General features: G+C 43.1%; 1 protein-coding gene across 2 annotated transcripts; it reads left to right on the top strand.

Annotated features, from left to right (window-relative positions):
- Positions 1 to 2,323: 2,323 nt before the first annotated feature.
- Positions 2,324 to 13,685, top strand: ZP2 (zona pellucida glycoprotein 2). 2 transcript variants are annotated; one of them, XM_001494769.5, is made up of 18 exons: positions 2,324 to 2,530; positions 2,622 to 2,710; positions 3,571 to 3,654; positions 4,043 to 4,137; positions 5,506 to 5,658; positions 6,429 to 6,470; positions 6,627 to 6,791; positions 7,572 to 7,668; positions 7,767 to 7,948; positions 8,728 to 8,854; positions 9,711 to 9,898; positions 9,974 to 10,065; positions 10,173 to 10,297; positions 10,461 to 10,650; positions 11,829 to 11,964; positions 12,040 to 12,136; positions 12,595 to 12,678; positions 13,510 to 13,685. In XM_001494769.5, the coding sequence occupies exons 1-18, from the start codon at positions 2,451 to 2,453 to the stop codon at positions 13,653 to 13,655; spliced, it is 2,172 nt and encodes a 723-aa protein (XP_001494819.2). In that variant the 5' UTR covers positions 2,324 to 2,450; the 3' UTR covers positions 13,656 to 13,685. The 2 variants fall into 2 exon arrangements, with proteins under 2 accessions (XP_001494819.2, XP_070088313.1); XM_070232212.1 differs by lacking the exon at positions 2,324 to 2,530 and adding an exon at positions 3,225 to 3,301 and having other exon boundaries at positions 2,584 to 2,710.
- Positions 13,686 to 15,645: the final 1,960 nt, after the last annotated feature.

Below are 15,645 nucleotides of genomic sequence, written 5' to 3'. Positions count from 1 at the left end.
CTTCAAGAAATGCCTGGTGGTTAGCAGGTGAGAAGAGGCCTCATGACACTCAGGTAGAGAACAGAGCGTTCAGAGAAGAGGAGAGGGAACACCTGTAGTTATAAATTAGCAAACTCAAAAAGGCTTATTGAAAAGAATGTGGAAAACATACGCTTGAAAGAGACACTACTGTTTATTTAGTAAAATATTAAGGATCTATCATTTCTGTAAAGATTTTAGCTTTTCCTAACTAGTGATATGAGACACCATCTTATTATGGAACAGCCATTTCTTCCTCATTTTCAAAGCTGGCTGACCTGAACACATTTGTACCCTTGTGCATTTATGCAGGATTGATTCTTATGAGCCTGGAGCTACTTGTTCAGTGACTGTCCCAAACACAGCATAGGCTGGGTCAGGTGAGGCAAATGAAATTAATCTCTGGTGCACTTACCACCTTCACCAGCTCCCACAATGGTCCTCTTTCTCTCCATGCCTCCTGCTTTGTGCTGTCTCTTGGTCTCCCAGAGCCCCCAGTTTGGGGTTTTGACCAGAGCTGCCCTTTACAAGGCAAGACCTCACACTCTAGAGAAAAGGCACAGTCTTGTGGGGGCTGAGCCTGGGGGTGGAGCCTGGGGAGGTAGAGCAACACATTAACCTATTACCTCTCTGACCACCTTCTTAATAGGTCTCTCTGAATCTTGCTTCCACACTCCATCCCCTAATGTCTGCTGATCATAGTCTTAACCATCGTGGAAACAAATTACCTTCACATTTGTAGAAAAGGTGCCACTTTTTGGAAAATATGCTTAGGAGGAGTAATTATTACTATTGTGCTTCTGCTCTGAATCTAAACCCTTTCACCATCTCTACCCCAAAAAATCTACTTAACCTGGATTTTGCTCCCTCTCCTAAATTCCACTAGGATGTACTCTAATCAATTAATTCCCGTAAAGAAGCTAACCATTGGCAACTCATTTTCTCACCTACCTCCTTCCAGGTATTTCCCAGCTTTTCCTGATCATAAGACTCGCCTGTGATGCTTGTTAAACACACATTACCCCGGGCCTCTCCCCGGAGAGCCTGATTCAGCAGATTTTGGGTGGAACCCAAGAATTTGTGACATTAATAAGAGACCCATGTGATCCTTCTAATTAAGGAAGTTGGGGAAACAGTACTCTGCTCTACAATGGTATTTCAGACACCTGTAACAGGGAATGGCGATCACTCCTCAAGTTACACCATAAAGACAACACGTAAATCAATAATTGCAAATAGCACCTCACTACTTGCACAGAATTTGAGCATTGAATCACCTCTAAAGGAACTTGGGCTGTAGACATCCAGGTTTCTCAAAGATCAATGAAAGAAGCTGAAAAGATATGTTGATTAGGTCTCAGAAAATCTGAGTTCTCAGCCTGGCCCTGACACTCGGCTGTCAAAGCTTAGGCAAGTTGCTTTACCTCTGTTTCCACATCTGTAAACTTCTAATCGCTGCACAATATAACTTTCTTATTTAGATCACTACTCCCTTCAACTCAGAATTTCTACTTCCAGGAATTTATCCTGATGGATAACCAGGGAAATGTTCAAGAATGTCCATCATATTATTGTTCATAATGATGAAAAATTGGAAGCCATCTTAATGTCCATCATTAGAGAACACTGATTTACTTAGACATTGAATATTATGCAACCCTAAAAACGGTAAGGGAGATCTTTGATATGAAAAATGTCCATAACATGTAAAGTAGTAAAAGTAGGTTAAAAAACATAGTCTAAACTTCAATCCCAGATTGTTGTTGTTGTTTTAAGTGTGTGTAGTGTTTGTAGAAAAAGTACATAAAATTATGTACCTAAATATTGATGGTGGCAAGATTATGGCTGACATTTTCCTTTTCTCTATATCCTTCCCTAATTGTCTGCATTTCTTGCAGTAAGCTGAAAATTTATACTTGGGGGAAAACAAAGCTTCATCCATTTTTTTAAAGGTACTTCTTCATGCACATTGCCAGCATGATGTCCACAACAGCCAGGAGACTAGGGGTTACTTAAAAGACAGGTTTGTTACTTTAAAATGGTATGAACAAGAGATGGTCTTTCCTCAACAAAGCCCACCACCCTCTTTCACTCTGCATTGGAGTCGTAAGTATTTTGTCAAAAAGATCCTAATTTTTCCCAGTATTATGGAGAAAAACACCAATTCATTCAAACAGAGCTAATCTCAGGGAACATTGGTCTTATGGCTGGCCCATAGAGCAGCTGGTGGGATACCCAAGGTGAGTATTAGGAAGAGCAGAACTCTGCTTATTTCGGGGCTTCTAGAACACCTCTCCCATCCCAAATCCCTCCCTGTCAGCTGGGAGGGCTGGAGAAGATTCAGGTGTCTCCAATAGCGACAGAGGAAGGGCAGGTCCTGTTTCCACTATAAAAGCACACAGCAGCCCATCCCTCTACCTGTTGATTCGGTGATGCCTTTGGCCATGGCGCACAGGCAGAGAGGAGATTGTGGGAGTCCCTCAAGCTGGAGGGACTCCAGTACAGACTGGAGGTGAGTAATTCTGTAGGCAGAGGGAGGGGATGCAAAGGCCTTGTCTGCTTAAGTTCTTTCCTCCTTAACTCTCTCCCCCATCCCCTTCCAGTGTCTACAGGTCACTTTCTCTATTCTTTGCCCTTGTGACTTTGGTGAATTCAGGAGGTGCTGTTAAGTTGGTGAATCCTGACTTCTCAGGTATGCCTCTTGGGTGAGGGAAATGACCTTAGCATCTCTCGAACATGTTGCAGTTGGGGTGTTAGATGGCCAGGAAACACAAACATAGGTCAATCTCCCTTCAGCCCCTCTCTTACCTTGATTAGGTCACTGGATGTTTCCATTGCTTACCCATGGCTTGCTATACTAGCTAAACAAAAGAGCTTGTGAAAACACCTGGGCTGCCTTCTATTCCCTCCATGCCTCAAGCTTTACGGAATCTGAAGAACAGCAAACCACAACACTAAACTCCCATCTCTGGGAGAAGTTGTCTTCAAACACAAACTCATGCTTAAGGAAAGCACCAATATAACAGACAACATCGGAGCTGTTCCACTTAAAACGAGGAGTTTCTTTGAACTTTCATCTGAGTCAGAGGATGCAGAGTGGCAGATTATAGGCAGAAATTAGCTTTTAAAAAGTGTTCTTGGGTTTACCTAGGGCACTTTTTAAACTTCAAATTGAAAAATCTTTAGATAAAACTTTTGTTTTCCAGTTCTTCACAGGCCTACCATCCCCACCTCCATCAGCTCCACTGTCAAGGTTCGAGCCTGGTTCCTGCATGTGTGCTTGGTAATCCAAATCCAGGCTTTTCCCTGGAGTGCTTCAGAAAGCCCTAGACATTTAAAAGATAACCTTCCTTACAGTTCTTGGTATCTTGTGTTGTAGTTACATCTTTCCCACCAGTTTGTGAGCTCCCGAGGGTAGGGAACAAGATTTGCCTTTCCCAACTGGCATCTTCTCTGATGCCTATTAGAGAGGAGGGGTCCCTTTATACACTTCTGTAGGAATCACGCCTCCTGTAACTCAAAGATGCCCCAAGCGCTTTCTCTGCTCCTCAGGTACTGTCACTTGCTATAAAGATAGAATGATAGTGGAGCTTCCAAGCCATCTTGGCCCCAAGAAATGGCATGCATCTGTGGTGGGTAAGTAATGTGTGTTAACTTAGCCTTACTTAGTAGAAAGCCTTTGGCTCAAGGCCAGCCCCATTTTTCTGGTGAGCAGGGTATACAAACTGGAACCACTGGCATCCAAATCTCACCATACCACAGGGGTCTCTGATTTGCACGAGGCCACCAAGGGTGAAAGACCTTGTCTTTCCCTGGAAACCTGTCTTATCTCAGAATCCTCTGGGAAATTTTTAGCTGCAAATCACAGTATCTCAAAGCTTGAGTCATATAATCCAATTGGGACAATAAAAAGTGATTGAAGTACCTTAGAAATTAATTGACAGTTGTGGATATGTAGCTTTGGTTGACTCACTGAAATGTACTTCTTGGCCATCCTCTGTCTAAACTGCTCTGGCTTCTCTAGATCCCTCTGGTCTTGAAATGCTGAACTGCACTCATGACCTGGACCCAGAAAAGCTCACCCTGAAGGCCCCATATGAGACCTGTACTAGGAGAGTGGTAAGTAATTGCTTTGAGGATTAACTTGGGAAGTAATAACCTAGTAGTTACTAATAATAACCTAGTAGTTAAGGTTAGAGGCTTTGGACTAGAACAGTGGTTCTCAACTAGGGGTAATTCTTTTTTGTCTGCCCAGAAGACATTTGGCAATGTTTAGAGACATTTTGGAAGACGCTCTTGGTTATCACAACTGGAAGGTGGAGAGGCTGCCACTGGCACAAGCCAAGGAAGCTGCTAAATAGCCTACATTGCCCAGGGTGGCCCCCATAACACAGAATTATCAGGCCTGAAATGCCAATAATGCTGAGACTGAGAAACTCAGGCCTTGGGTTTGAGTCCTGGTTCTGCCACTATCTAGGTGTGAACTTGGGCAAGTAAGCCAACCTTTCTAAGCCTCTGCTTGTCCAGTGGAAAATGGGAATTATGGTACCTCTCCACAGGGTATCTAAAGACTAATGATATAATGCAGATGAAGGAGTTGGTGCAGAAACTAGACACAACGAATGCTCAAACATGAGCTATTTTGATCTGTAACCCTCATGGGAAATGGGAGACTATTTTGGTGCTGGCAAATAGAGAACATCTATGCTGTAGAAACAGGTGTTGGAAGGCAAGCCGCAGCTGAGAGTATTGCCAAGCAACAGCACAGCCCAATCAGGGTTAATAGGAGCAGTAGAAGCAACTTTTCCAAGCAGTTCTCAAGCTTTAATGTGCAAAGAATCACTTGGGGAACTTGGAAAGTACAGATTTAGTTCATTTAGTCGATGACTTAGTAGGTCTGGGGTGTGTCCTAGAAATCAGCATGTTTAACAGGCCACTTCACCTGATTCTGCAGTGACAATCTCTAGTAATTAAATTTTTCCTTTCTGAAACAGCCATTTCCAACTTTAGGAAGCTTAGAGTTGCATTCCTTAAGATCTAACACTTAACAGAAGAATGTTGACTGACTCCTACTTCAGACTGAGTTCTCTAAGCCAGGGGAAATAACAAAGATGGCTCTGCCCTGCACAGCCACAATGGCTGCTATGCAGGTGCTCAATAAGTGTATTTGCATGACTTGGTAGAGGCCCCAAACCATCCAGGACCATGATACTCAGAGATAAGGTAAATGTAGGAAGAAAATGAAAACTGAACTCCAATCCCTGAAGCTCAAGGAACCGTTCTCTGCAGATGTATGGGTCTGTCTTGGAATGTCTAAAAGGGCTAGCTATAGAGTCTCCTGGCATAGGAATGAGGTACCTTCTAGAACCTATGGTATTGGTAACTTCGAAGTTTTGCCACTCAGCTGGGTCAGATGGCATTCTGGAATCGCCTTTCCCACTGAGGTACCAGTAATTACTACGTTCTTACTATGCCACTTTCACACAGCTTGGCCGGCACCAGATGACCATCAGACTAGTGGACAACAGTGCTGCTTTAAAACGTGAGGAGGTCGTATATCAGATCAGCTGTCCAGTTATGCAAGCAGAAGAAACCCATGAGCATTCAGGATCCACAATCTGCCTGAAGGATTTCATGTCTGTGAGTGAAACAGGCTGACTGCTTCTCCTATGGCTACTGCAGAGAAAACGTGGCGGTCTAGAAAGAGCTGAGCTTAGAAGCTGAATCAGGATTGCAATCCTATATTCATTACTTACTGGCTGTGTGGCTTTGGATTGATTTCTTAACCCCCTGAGCCTTTGTTTCCAAGTCTGACATGGGGGACAATAACACTTACCTCATAGGGTGGCTGTAAGAATTGACTGAGAGCATATACAGTGCTTAGCACATCATGCCTGACAACAGAAAGGATTCAATGGTAGCTGCAATCACATTGATAATTTGACAAACTGAATCCCTACCACATGCCAGGCCCTATGCCAGATACTAGGATATAGTAAATAAGCAAAACGGCTCAATCACTCAGGGACTTTATAGCGTAACAAAGCTGATACCAACAATGGACGTCGAACTGCATGGCTTGCTATAATACTTGGTTTTTATGGACATAGCAAAAAGCTGTGCATTTAAGAACCTTGTGTCTCAACTTACAACTAGAAGGGAGCTTAGACTTTCCAATTGCCTTTTGGTATCAGAAGCTCAAAAAGGTGAAATGATGTCTAAGGGCACAGCTGGGATTCCTGACTGGTCCTGTGCTGCTGCTACTGCATCCCACGGCCAGGCCTCTTGATGTAAGAACTACACGGCAGTTGCTCTGGGTGTTTTCCACTTACTGTCAGGTAGCACGATCTCAGAAAATTTCTTCCCCAAATCAAAGCCTCACATCATGACTTTTTTTTTTTTTCTTCCAGTTTACCTTTCAGATTTTTCCTGGCATGGCTGATGAGAGTTCGGTATGAAAGTAATCTTTTAAATCACAGACCTAAGTAATCTTTAGTTCTAAATTAAAAGGTGATATAACTTTAATCCTGATTAAAATATTAAATAGACAACAGTAGTCTTGGGGTTAAGGTGAGCACCAATCCTCCAAGTGAAACTTTTGGCTCTAGGATCCTGATTCTCAGATGGGATGGATCATTGAGGTTGGTGATGGCACAAGAGCCCAAACTCTGACCCTTTGGGAGGCCATGACACAAGGATATAATCTCCTGATTGATAACAAGAAGATAATCATCCAAGTGTTGTTCAATGCCACTGGAGTGACTCACTACACGGTAGGTATGAATCTTTGTACCACCACCCAGGCAAAGATGAATATTTCTAAATCCAACATGATCTCAACCATGTCTTCAAATAAAATGGGAATACAGCTCATTCAACGTGTATCTTAATGCCCACTATGTGCCAAATACTGCACTGAGTACTCAAGATACAATGGTGAACAAACAGATGTGGTCCTTACTTCAATCTGCTCTCCCTCTTCCCTACAGACTTAAATCTACTACATAAAGTAGAGCTAGGGTACTACTAAAGTCTGTTATGCAGTAAGGTGTTCTGTTTTATCATTGTCCTATATTGTGTGTTATACCAGGTATTGGTGCTTTTTGGGCCAACAATCAAGACACAACATTAAATGAGTTAATGTGCCAGACAGAGTACTTAGAGCAGGTCCTGGCACCCAAATGCTCAAGTGTCAGCCATCTTAATAGTCCTGCTACACACTGAGTATAAACAGACAGCCGAGTCATGTAAACATTCTCTCTGAACGCTGATGCCATAAAATAGTCATAAGAACAGCTTCTGCTCATATCTGCCTAGAAAGGATCAACTACAGATCACATCGGTAGACAACACTAGCTTGCCAGATGTTACAAAGCGCAAGATTTTAAAACTAGAGCACCTGCAGAACAATTATTGGACAGAATGCCTAAATTCTACTTGGGCCCAAACAGTACCCAATACGTGAGTGTATGCTTACCCTAACTATTCTTCTAGCTCTGGTTAGAAATGCAAGTAAACCAATGTTTTAAAAAATACTCCACTCCCCCACTCAGCAAGGTAACAGTCATCTCTACATGGTGCCTCTGAAGCTTACATATGTGTCTCCTGGGCAGAAGGTCATCTTATCATCACAAGTGATTTGTATGTCAGGTAAGGCCCTAGTAAGGGGCAACTCCAGTTGTGGGAGACATTGCTCTGGGGACTTAATCAAGGCTAATCATGGGCTTTCTGATGGTCATTCCTTCTAGGTCCTGTGACCTGTAATGCCACACACATGACTCTCGACATACCAGAGTTTCCTGGGAAGTTAAAATCTGTGAGCTTTGAAAACAGGAAGATTGCTGCCAGCCAGTTGCACAACAATGAAATTGATATGGAGGCAACGAATGGCTTGAGACTGCACTTCAGCAAAACCCTTCTCAAAGCAAAAGTATGTGCCATTATCAACCAGTGAGCTTTATGGAAGCCTGACTTGCAGCTTAGTCTTGTAGGTAATCCTGATACAGCTGGTGACTTGTCTATGAACTCTAACTGCTGGGGGAGTAGATTCAAACTTGGACGGCCTCATTTGATCACTTTGCATAAGTGAATTCTCAGTAACTGAGATTCACTCTCAAACACCAAGCCTCTTTAACCTCCGTCATGGAAGTCTTCCTAAGTTTTTCTCAGCTCATTGAATAGTAGAAACTGCTTTCAAGTTTCTAACGATGAATCCCTGTTAAAACCCTTATTATGCCCTATTAAAAACAAGACAGCTTAATCTAAACATAAGGGTCCCAAACTGTCCTCACTGAGGCCAGTCTTGACTGAAGGAATTGCCAAGGACAGCAGAGAATAATCTTATATTATGGTATGTGTTTTGCAATAACACTTTATAACATTATTTATAGTATCCTTTTCACTCAGACCTGGCTTGGCAGGGTACTCAGCTCTTTGGAATTTGATCTGTTAATTCAAGCTTTAGTACCTGGTACAAAGAACATGCAGTGTCAGGTACCCTAGGGCATGAGTTTAAAGCAATAAATTTCCTGCCTAGGGAAGCATCCTGATCTGGAGAAGTGATAGGGTCTCTGTTGTTCTGGCTTCAGGGGAAACCAGAATAAGTCTGGAGTGTACCTTGCCGATATTGAATGTACTTCCTTCTTGCCTCCCTGTGACTGCTCTGGGCCCTGACAGTCGTGGCTGCTAATTGATATTCTTGCATTTCAGTTCTCTGAAAAATGCCTCCCCTATCAGTTCTACTTACCTTCACTCAAGCTGACCTTTTACGTCCAACTGGAGACAGTGTCCATGGTGGTTTATCCTGAGTGTCTCTGTGAGTCATCAGTTTCTATAGGTAAAGACCTTTTCTTACAGATTTTCTACGTTCTTTCCTCCCTTAGCTCTTGTGCATGTGGGAAAGTGTGTAGAAGTTCAGATTCTGTATTACTTACACTTTGAGGAAACGAAAGACTGGAGATCAGAAAGTTGTCTAGGTGCTATGGCAGGGCCCTAATGAAGACAACACTCCCAAAATTTACATACAGGTAGATCTCACTATAACCGCCTCAGGTTTAAGTAATCTGGATATTTCATGTTAGGAGCCTAAGACCACCATCTAAATAAGGTTGTCTCAAACCTGTAATGAGAGGGACTGTAAATACTTAGTAGATTTTCTCCAAACTCTTGCAAATTCCTCAAAAAATATGGAGTGGGTGTATCCTTCCATTCAGTATGGCCTCTGCCCCTGTGCTTCTCTTATCAGCTGATCTGTACCAGGTCAAGCCTAATAGGGAAAGTTAGTTCCTGCCTCAGCTTCGCCCCAAACCACTAAGGATTTATGAGCCTTGAAAGAAGGGACGTAGTGACACAAGGCATTACACTTGAAGCCATGAAGAATCTGACTCTTAAACCTAATCCTTCATCAGGATTTTGTCACTGGTCTCTTATTTCACATGGCACTTCTGCGTCTCCTTCTCCTTCTTCCTTTGCATGAATAATCCTTCCATTCACACAGAACAGCTTCACTGTTGTCTAGGTACTTTAGGGTCTCCTCTTGTAACCCAAGCTGCTTATCGAAGTATTTTCCTGAAGACTTACGACAAATTCTGGTGCCTCCTGGTGAAAATCCAAACTTTCCCTCATCACAATTCAAGGTTAGTAGAAAACAATATTTACATGGCAGACAAACTTAACCTCTTACTACTATCTAGTTACAGGTGAGCTGTGTACTCAGGATGGGTTTATGGACATCGAGGTCTACAGCCATCAAACAAATCCAGCTCTCAACTTGGATACCCTCATGGTGGGGGACTCATCCTGCCAGCCTACCTTCAAAGCTCCATCTCAGGGGCTGGTACGGTTTCACATACCCCTGAATGGATGTGGAACAAGACATAAGGTTAGTACTGGTAGATAGCAAGAGGTTAAGACTTATCTTTGAGGTAACTAGTTGACCATTTTCTCTTACTTCAAGTTCGAGAATGACACGTTCATCTATGAAAATGAAATACATGCTCTATGGGCAGACCTTCCTCCAAGCACAATTTCCAGAGACAGTGAATTCAGGTGTGATACAACTGCTACTTTATTTTTTAAGCTCTGGATTAAATTCAAGCAGTCTTTTAACCTAAAACTTCTTGTACCATCCCTGTCACACCCGTCCACTCTTACAGAATGACAGTGAAGTGCCACTATAGCAGGGATGATATGCTAATAAATACCAACATCGAAAGTCTTCCTCCTCCAGTGGCCTCAGTGAAGCCAGGTCAACTTGCCTTAATCCTGCAAACCTACCCAGGTAAGACATCACAACCTAAAGAAATCTGCTTAAATCCTTTTGGAGAACTCTTCCCTAAAATGAATGTTCTGATGCTGCCAGACTAATGGAGTAGTAGTGATGCTTAAGCTCTTGTTGCAACCATCAACTACTTGAGTACTAAAGAGTATCTATTCCATTTCAGATAACTCCTACCTGCAACCTTATGGGGACAAGGAGTACCCTGTAATGAGATACCTCCGCCAACCAATTTACCTGGAAGTGAGAATCCTAAACAGGACTGACCCCAACATCAAGCTGGTCTTAGATGACTGCTGGGCAACGCCCACCATGGACCCAGCCTCTCTCCCACAGTGGAATATTGTTGTGGATGGGTAGGTATTCTCCACACACAAGGTAGCCCAGCAAATCCATCAAACTGCCAGTGAAGAGAGAATAAAAGCCCTTGGGTTTCAGAGGAGTACTATAAAACACAAAGGCCCTGACTTTTGTCTTTATTTCTTAGTGATCAGTCCTTCGTCTAATGAAGTGACTCATGCTTTCCTATTACCCTTGAATCTAGAAGAATGGGATCTTTCCCAAGGAAGTCTGGCTCTAATACTCTACTCTCTATCTGGAGAGAAAACAGATCTTCAGTTCTTATCCATTTATTGATCACCAATCATTTAATCCATTTATTGAATACCAGTGTGCCAGGCATAGTGGTGTATATTTGAACAGGCATTTGAACCTCATCATTCTATGAGAGACACTGGCCACCTCATGAAGAAACTCAAGCTTGCTGCTTAGTAACTAGCCCAAAGTCATATTTAGTAAATGGTGGCCTTTGAATACCCATCTGACTCTAGACCTGAACACCATAATGCTCTGAAGCTGTGACTACACATGCTTGTGCACTAGTGTTTGTCCTCTCAGCTCTGCCTGCAGGGGTCTGCAACTTGATAGAACTGCATCTTAGCTTTCTTGATGCTCTTGTCATCTGTTGAGCTCTTAACCTCCAGGTATACTCCTTCCCCAGGACCATGTGTAGCCAGTGCATTCACATCTCCTTCCTTCATTCCATTAAAGACTTGCTCAAGTGTTCCCTTCTCCAAGAAGCCTATCCTGACCCTCCTGCCCCTTTATGCTGGTCTCCTTCCTTGGTACTTACCACCTAACCTACTACTTTATAGTTATCACCCTCTGCTAGCATCTAAGATATAAAATGGCAGGAGTTCTCTGCCTTTTGTCACTGAAATATACTAACTGCCCCAGACATAATAGGCACTCAGAGCTACATGTAAAACTTGTAGTTCTTGATGGGTTTAGCTGGCAAACAAATAGGTGCCTAAATTGTGCAACAGCAGGTACAACTTATGATTTCATAGATACTGTCGGATAGGCCACGTCAGAGGTGTATTAAGTAAAGGTACAGGTAGAAGGTACAGCAATAGTCCTGAAGGTGTTACACATGACTGAATTTGGGCAAACACTGAGTTAGACTTGGGAGTGATTGTGGCTGACGTGTTGTCCCCTTGCCCTCTGCCCCCTGCCCCCGGTACCTGCCTCCTAGCTGTGAATACAACCTGGACAACTACAGAACCACCTTCCATCCGGTTGAGTCCTCTGTGACCTATCCAAATCACTATCAGAGGTTTGATGTGAAGACCTTTGCCTTCCTATCAGAAGCCCAAGAGCTCTCTAGCCTGGTAAGTGCCGAACAAGTCACCTGGGGAAGATTGAATATGAGTCCATCGATTCCACTTCTCTCCCCCTGTCTACAGGTCTACTTCCACTGTAGAGCCTTAATCTGCAATATATTGTCTCCTGACTCCCCTCTGTGTTCTGCGACTTGCCCTCTGTCATCCAGAAGCAGGCGAGGTAAAATTCAAGTCCTCATTACTGTGAATTTACTCAAAGCAAGTCTCATCGTTTCAGAACTTAAATAAGGATGAGTGCCTCATCCTTCACCTAGTCCTGAGAGCCCAAGAAGCCTTGGCCCAGTCTGTCTGACCTGTGAGTCTGAGATGGGCAGGCTCTGGATCAGTTCTACGGATAACTTTGTTTTTTGCACATGAGCTATAGCCTTAGCTTTTGCAGACTTAACCCTAAAAAGTCATTCTTCCTGAGTCTAGGTAGACCCGGAACTTAATCTCTGGAGATTCTTTGAGAGTTCCTCCTGTTCTTATAGTAAGGCATGTGCCCGCTCCTGCAAAGAAGGCAAAACTACGTAGATGAGCAGGGACTCTATAGAGATCTGCTCTAGGAATTCCGTCGACACACCTCTTACCACTCCTCACTGCTCCAGAGGTCAGACAAACTGTATTATCTGTCTCCAGACGCAGGGACCACTGAGCAAGAGAGAACTCTAGTAAGTCTCCCAGGACCCATCCTTCTGTTGTCAGATGACTCTTCATTCAGAGGTATGGATTTAAAGCCTGGCGTACTTCCTGGACTCCAGTTCTTGGCTTTATGTCAAATTTAATTACGCATAAATAACACACACTTGTGGTCAACCTAGACAAGAGAAGAATAAAAGACAATCTCTTCAGGGATAGCTTTTAAGTCTCTTGTGCACCCTTCCAAAAATCCCCCTTTAACACAAGCGGGATCATATATTCTGCCTACCGTTCTATAACTTGCTTTACTTGTTTTAGCCATCTTATCTGCAGAGACCTACCCCACTGTTACTAGCTATATAGGATTCCATCTAGGTGACTTCAGTTTTGTCACTAACGCCATGTTGGAATCCTCTTAAGTCTCTGCCCACTATACAAGAACTTCAACATATGTTTCTAGAAGTAGGACTAATAGGTCATAAGGCATGTGTCTTCCTATTGTTAAACTTAAGCCTGTATTAAATTATGTTCCTGTTAATATCCCATGTCCTCATCCCAGATGGTCTTGATTTAGGCCTAGAATTTGAAATTAAGCTGTCTCAAATCCCTAACTAATAACCTGCAAGAATTACACTTAGGACAGCTAACCACATTTGTTAGGGCCAGGATGTTGTGCTAAACAGGCTGGGACAACAAGGTCCCTTCCATTGATTAAGGTTAGTAAAAGCAAGTGGCAATGGCAGTGGGAGAGGAGGCTGGTTCAAGGGGTGATACCCTGTTGCAAGCTTTCCAAATGAGTCCTTTGAGGCTTAACTTCACTTCCTTCTCTGGGGAGCCTTAACATGTAAAGCTTTAGCTTCAACTTATGCTTATGATTTAAATATCTTAAGACTTGAATATCTGCTTCATTTCCAGGTGTTGTGGACACTAAAGGGCACGAGACTGCTGGATATATTGCTTTTAAAACCATAGTTGCTGTGGTTGCCTTAGGAGGTGTTGTGGCAACCCTAGGCTTCATCAGTTACCTGCACAAGAAAAGAACCATGATGTTAAACCACTAAGTAGATTGTCAAATAAAGTGGTTGAAGTAAGCCTCTTGCTTCCCTCTTCTCATTAAGATTAGATGGAATTCAAGGATTGTTTCTTGTGGTCACTGAGAGTGAATGCAGTGCCTATCCACAACCCTCTGGGCAGGGTTTGGTCTGTGTGGATGTGAAGAAGGAAATTTATGACTTAATTGCTTCCTGCCATTTAGCTTTTTAGGAAGCACCCCCTAACTCCCAAAACTGGTAGTCCCAGAGAATTCAATCAATAGTGGAGCTTAGCTACAGCCCACCTCTGGGGGTGCATTTAGGTGACTGTCTCTTACCCTTCCATTCGTATACACAGGATGAGAGGGCCGGAAGCCACCCCTAATCGTTGGCATAACTTCCATTCTCCAGAAGGGAAGGGAAACCAGGTGTTCCGACAGAAATCTAGTATTCAACTTAGGAAATACTTTTAACTCAAATTACTCTTTCAAATAAGTAGACTACTTTCCCTGAGGACATAAAGGCATTCAGTCACATGCCCTCCCTATACTCCCATCCCATTAAAGACCAGCAAGCCCCTTTGGGATATGGTACTACCTTCCTTAAGGGCAATCACAACATTCCTGGTCACATTAAGTCTCCACAGCTGAACACCAGCCTCTCAGCTGAGCCTGGAGAGCTACTTTCCTGCTACCTACACTTGATTATTACCTCCTCCTGAGGGTGCCCCATCTTATGCTAGGCGGCAATTATACATCTGCAATATGACTAATGTTTGCTTCACACTGTAGCTGTACCAGACCATCTTCTGGATATCTAATGTAGAAATAAGTTCCCTTGTATCCTTCGCCTAGAAAGTCTGGATCTAAAGCAGACCTTTGCTAGGAAAAAAGGTGTAAAGCTTCTAAGTCGCTGTGCATGGCAGGGAGGTGAAAATAGAAATATGGACGTCTTTATTTGTGGACTTCAACCCTCAACGGTGACCTGTCATACTCCTGGGTTTTTCAAAACTAACCTCCTTGAGGAAAGAATATCATATATACTTGGTCACCAGGTGACACTGTAGGTCTTTAATATTGAATTCTTCTGCTTTCTCTTCCAACACCCCCTTTCATTCTAAATCCTTTCGTTAGATCTATGTGGTAAAACTCAACCCAAGTGTGGGGAAGGAAACAACTGCATTTACGTTGTGTGAAAGGGCTGGTCATTTTAGAGTAATAAGGGTCAAAAGTTCAAGTTCTCATCAAGGCCATCCTTTGGACTTTGCTATATAAGGGAATAAGGCACTAATCTGCTAATAATAAAACAAATGATCTTAGATTCAAACTTTTCTGAGACTACATTTTGCAGTGCTACACATTAGAACCAGAAACAGTGCATGTGCTGCACTTTTTAAAATGGCATTTTAAAAAAAACACTGGCTACTTAAATGGCTTTCTGACCCCATGTGGTAGACTGAATAATGACCATCCCCAACACGTCCACATCCTAATCTCCAGAACCTGTGAATACTGTTACCCTTACATGGCCCCAAAAGGACTTTGTAGATGGGGCTAAGGGTCTTGACATGGGGAGATTAGCCAAGTGGGCCCTTGTAAAACAGGTAGGAGGGTCAGAGACAGAGAAGATGTCCCAGTGGAAGCAGAAGTCTTGACTGATGTGGGCCACAAGCCAAGGAAGGCGAGCAGCCTATAATAGCTGGGAATGGCAAGGAAATGGATTCTTCCCCAAAGCCTCCAGAAGGAGCACGGCCCTGCTGCCTCATTGTGGACTTCTGAATTCCAGAGTTGTAAAATCTGCATCGCTTTAAGCCACTAAATTTGAATTGTTACAGCAGCGATAGGAAATGAGCACACCCTCTAATGAGTCACTACCCACAACTTGAAAAACACTTTGCTAGAAACGTACATTCTTACAGATGAGCAACTTAAGTCCTGGCGTAGTCCAAGATATCATAGTATCTTGATGGCGAGGCTGGAGCCTCTCATCCACGAGTTGGTCTGTTTGTGTAGACTCACAA

The sequence above is a fragment of the Equus caballus genome, chromosome 13 (assembly GCF_041296265.1).
Source record: "Equus caballus isolate H_3958 breed thoroughbred chromosome 13, TB-T2T, whole genome shotgun sequence".
Taxonomy (NCBI): Eukaryota; Metazoa; Chordata; class Mammalia; order Perissodactyla; family Equidae; genus Equus; species Equus caballus.
The sequence above is the reverse complement of the archived record's forward strand: the minus strand, read 5'-3'. Positions and strand labels throughout refer to the sequence as shown.

Bases quoted from the DNA above. Each gene is read 5' to 3' on its own strand.
- ZP2 (XM_001494769.5), top strand. From the start codon at position 2,451: ATGCCTTTGGCCATGGCGCACAGGCAGAGAGGAGATTGTGGGAGTCCC. The intron at 7,949-8,727 runs GTATGTGCCATT...CTTGCATTTCAG, and splicing joins AAACCCTTCTCAAAGCAAAA to TTCTCTGAAAAATGCCTCCC. The intron at 12,137-12,594 runs GTAAAATTCAAG...ATCTGTCTCCAG, and splicing joins GTCATCCAGAAGCAGGCGAG to ACGCAGGGACCACTGAGCAA.